Source organism: Limulus polyphemus, unplaced genomic scaffold (assembly GCF_000517525.1).
Source record: "Limulus polyphemus unplaced genomic scaffold, Limulus_polyphemus-2.1.2 Scaffold5946, whole genome shotgun sequence".
Lineage (NCBI taxonomy): Eukaryota > Metazoa > Arthropoda > Merostomata > Xiphosura > Limulidae > Limulus > Limulus polyphemus.
The window spans coordinates 1-5,101 of NW_013671556.1; the positions used below are offsets into that span (position 1 = coordinate 1).

General features: G+C 28.9%; 1 protein-coding gene across 1 annotated transcript in view; it reads left to right on the forward strand.

Moving 5' to 3' along the window:
* The first annotated feature begins 1,166 nt into the window (after positions 1-1,166).
* The window catches only part of LOC106473169 (transcription factor 25-like), a 17,335-nt gene continuing 13,400 nt past the window's right edge, over positions 1,167-5,101 (forward strand). Inside the window, exons 1-2 of the mRNA XM_013933849.2 lie at positions 1,167-1,294; positions 2,168-2,260. Of these exons, the coding sequence (XP_013789303.1) occupies positions 1,167-1,294; positions 2,168-2,260 (221 nt within the window). The remainder of the gene's footprint in view (positions 1,295-2,167; positions 2,261-5,101) is intronic.

The window sequence follows — 5,101 nt, forward strand, 5'->3', positions numbered from 1 at the left end:
CTACAGACATCGGTCTTGTTTAACAAAATGTGCCTACAAGAAAATCTGTCACCAAAGTACACCAATATATATATATAACAATTGTTGTACACTGGTAAAAATATGTATGTGAAATATCTACAGATAAGTGATAACTATGTTAATCACCTGAAAATAAATTTAAAAAAAGACCCAAAACTCAAGTGCTTTTGAATAGTTGACTGTTCTTCTTCAAATGCATTCAAGTTTTTGGTCCTTTTTTTTTCTCCAAAGTTCATTGCACCTTTTGTGTGTGATCCTGTGTACTAACTCTTTTATCAGAATTAATCACCTGAAATTTAATGTAAGATCATAAGTATAGATGAACTTGAAGGTAAATAGGGTAGCATCTAATTAATTACCCTTTATGTTGATAAATTTATTTGTAGCCAACAACTTACAAAACTTTGTGAAGTCATTGTTTATAAAATCAAGATACCATTAAGGTATGAAGATTGGCCATACAAGTATTTCTTGCAGAAATTTTTTTTATAGCTTTTTATTTCTATAAACATCAGCATGCACATTTATACACCATAGCCATGTTGGTTGTATTAATAAAGTATTCAGTATCTTTTTGTTTGGATAAGTTTTGGGGTAGCATGGTTCATGGTAAAAGATGTACTGTAAGCACTTGCATAGACACATAAAAATTCTAACAGGTGTGTAAAAACAAAAAGCATGTTTATAGCTGTACAGTTTTTTCAATAGAATTAATGACAGCGAACTTGTTTTTTGTAGATCTAACTAATCCGTTCCAGATTGATACTATCAGCAGATGAATGGAATTATTTATGTTAGTAATTGTCCCTCTTTAAGGATTTTAACAATCAATTTTAAACTTTCTACAAATTTCTTAATATTATTAGGATATTATTGCTACTATTGAATTGTAAGTTTAATATTTGTTTAGGATTGAACATTTGTTATAGTGTTTTTGTGCAAGATTCTATTTCTGCTGTGTTGCATTTTCACAAGATCTTCTCAAGTTTTTACGGCATTAGCTGATTTGGTTTTTTGGCACATAACCTTAATTTCTTACTACATCTCTTCTCCAGTATTGCAGTTAGTTTACGTAACTTATAATGTTTAAATAAGTTGTAAAAATGTTATATATTTGGTTGAAGATCAACTGATATCTTTTTTATATGTTTTTAATATATAAACGTTCATGCTTTTCAGAACGAGCACTTTATTGTATGGAGTGCTGCTTTCATCCACTCTTCAACGTTGCCCTTGGCAACTGCCGGCTGGATTATAAACGAGCTGAGAATAGGTGGGTGTAGTACACGTATAGCTCCAGATTGTTGTTGCACATTTTACTTTTCATATACATTTGATTTTTCTTTAATAATAAGTAAGTTTATAATTAAAAGTTCTAATTTGAAATGTCCACTTAATTATCTCTCTGTTTAGCTACCTATGTTTAGCCATGTGTAAATATATTTAAATAGGCATGCATAGTTTAGTTCAATTGAATGTGTTATTTATAACAATAGTAGTTTTTTTTCTTTTAAAAACATAACTATTTATAATGCTCCCTAAATAATAAAAAAATAAATTACAGTGAAAGCAATGAAGATTTTGTAGGTTTTGAACCAAACTAAATAACAGTAAACCTTTTTTTGATTTACAATATTTCCTTATTTTGAGCTGTTTTGTGTTTAGAACAATATAGATATACTAATTTTTAAAGTATCAAATTAAATTTTTGTTCAATAAAAATCTTTCAAATTTGACTGTAGCTTTTTTTTCACCAAAACTTTGTCTTCAAAATAAGGGTGCGTCTTATATTCCAAAAAACATGGTATAAACTATACTGTATAATAGTGAATTTGAGAAACTATCACCAATTCTATATCTTAAAGGTAACTATATTTTAAAAAAAATTTAAACACTTCATGGAATTCTTTACTTATTACAGCATAAGAATGGATATTATTGAATAATCTTTTAAGATATTTTTTTATTGCTTGTAACTAACAATAGACACAAAGCACAGACTTACTATAAAAATCCCTAATTTTTATATATGTAGTGAAAAATTGTTAAATATTGATTTTATTCACTTCATATTTGATGGTGATTTTTCTGAATAGTTGGCAGTAGGTGTTTAATCATGTTAAATAAATATATATTTTATTTTCAGGTCATTTTTTATTGCAGTTTTTAAGCACATGAACTTTGTTGGTCAGCGTGGTTGTTCTCGTACTGCTCTAGAATTTTGTAAAGTACTTCTTGGGTGAGACAATCTGTGTATTTACTTGTATTATATTTAAACTTTAGTATTTACTACATTTGTATATACCATGTCTTATTACTTATGCTAAAAAAAGTTATTTTTAGTTTGAAAGTATGGTAAAAATAATCTAACCAGAAGTTTTCTGTTTCAAAAATATGTCATACAAATTATAGAACTAATTGAAATTAAATCTGAAAATTGTTAAACTCATTATAAAGGGAAAAGAATTATGAGGTGGCTTGACTGAAAGATGGAAAATATCATTATTCTTTTACAATGATTTATAACATTGATTCATTTTTCAGATCTTGTTTCACTGTTGTTGCTTTTGAAAGCTGACAAAAAAATAAGTAGATTTGTAAGTCCAGTGTTGCAGGTTTAAATTTAAAATGTTTTCAGAGGATAGAAAGTAAACAGGTGTTTGAAATAATTCAATAATCTAGTGATATGGAGTTAGGGCTTTAATTGTCTAGTGGTGTGGAGTGAGGGCTTTAATAGTCTAGTGGTGTGGAGTGAGGGCTTTAATAGTCTTGTGATGTGGAGTGAGAGCTTTAATTGTCTAGTGGTGTGGAGTGAATGCTTTAATAGCCTAGTGGTGCTGAGTGAGGGCTTTAATAGTCTTGTGGGGTGGAGTGAGGGCTTTAATAGTTAGTGATGTGGAGTGAGGGCTTTAATAGTCTTGTGGTGTGGAGTGAGGGCTTTAATAGTTAGTGATGTGGAGTGAGGGCTTTAATAGTTAGTGATGTGGAGTGAGAGCTTTAATAGTCTAGTGGTGTGGAGTGAGGGCTTTAATAGTCTTGTGGGTTGGAGTGAGGGCTTTAATAGTTAGTGATGTGGAGTGAGGGCTTTAATAGTCTAGTGGTGTGGAGTGAGGGCTTTAATAGTCTAGTAGTGTAGAGTGAGGGCTTTAATAGTCTAGTAGGGATACAGAGATACAGTAGTGAAAATAACAGATAAAATATAAATTTTTTTTCTAAAAAACATTTGATAATTATCTGGAAGTTATAAAGATTTTGCATGTGAAATTTGAAAATTTTCTGATGCATAAAAGTATTTTTAATCTTAAAATCAAAATTACTTTGCATGTTGGATAGTCAACATTTGAAAAAGAAAAAGTCATGAGAAAAGCATTACTTGAAAAATCTTGAAACTTAATAAAATAATCTGATATCTTGCATATGAAAGCCTTGTAATGTTTACTGATAACATGAAAAATTTCATAAATATATGCTTTCTAATTTAAAAGTTATAGCATGAAAACTATAGCAAGCACAAAATGGTTTCAAAGTCGGGCCATGGGACGAAGCCTGTGCTGAAAGAGTTGATAGGTTAAATTGGGTAGAGACACGGCTTTAATAGTCTAGTGGTTATAGACTGAGGGTTTTCATTTTTCGTTGTTGTTTGTGGATTTTAATAGTTTTTATTATATACAATATTTTAGGAAGCTTTCATAGGTGGGTGATTTAAATATTTCATTGTTGTATCTTTTTTAAATTATCAAATGGCTTTTTTTATTATTAATTTACTTCATTACTCAGGAGGGAAGATCTTGGGTTGTTTTATTAGCTCAGTAGAATAAGATCGGATATTCGAGGTTACATTCATAGATTTTTACTAAAATATATGGTAATTTTAAGTTGTTTTTTATAATTTGTTGCTATAGGACAAAAAAGTTTGAGAATACTTTAATAGATATAGAGTGAAAGATGATGATTTGTGGTTATTTTATTAGCTAAGTGCCGATAAATTGTTTCTAGTATCAAAATTAGATATTAAAATGTGATCATCAATAACTTTTAATTAAAGGAAACTACCTGTGTAAATCATAACTAAAAATCAACCCAGTAATGAACAGAGCTAATTTAAAACTACTATGAGTATGCATAGTAATAAAATATTTTAATTAATACTAGCTTCTGGTCAAAGTAAACTACCTACATAAGTCAGAACCTAGTAATCAGAATAACTAATTAGATAAAATGTTCATACTATATTACTTATAATGATTATTATAGTTTCATCAGATGGATAACCTTGCTTAACAGTGTTTTCAGTTGTAAAATGTGCAATATCTCATAATTTTAGGTGGATTAGAATGCACTGATTTAATAATATTATTCTCATTCATAATTCCAATAATATTCCATGATATTTGGCTGGTTTAGGAGATTTAGGCAAGTCTTTAATCCAAATACTAAGCTAATAATGCAAAAATATCAAAAGAATATATAATATGATAAAAACGTATATAAATGAAATTAATAAATATATTATTCATGTTAAATATTCTAATCAATACTGCCAATGAAGCTAACATTAAAAAAAGAATAGAATATAATTTACTTATAAGTAAGTTATTATTAAAACATATTATGAATAATCTAACTGTTATGGTGTAAATGTCTTTTCCAAGCTAGTGAAGTATGATTATAATTAATTATACCTGTCATAAGACATTAGTATTAGGCTTACTCTATTTTTAACACTGCATTCCTTATCTGTTCCCTTAAGGATTTTCAAGAATAAAAAGAGTGTATATTAACAGTATTCTAACAACACTATATCCATTGCTGACAATGAGTTTTATTCAATCCAGAGCTCATTGGGTCAGGTGGAACACAAAAAAACACAGCAGTGATTGAACATACTATCTATACACCTGGAAAAAAGTTAAGCACCCCCAAATATTTTTCAGGATTGCTTATTGAAAATAAGGTTTAATTTTCGTGATGTTGAGCAATGTTCATAATTTCAAACATAATTAAAAGGATGTGAGCGTTCAGGTGTGACATTTAAATCAGGCGCGTTTTTTTCCCCACGCGCAACTTGCTCCCTTCTTCA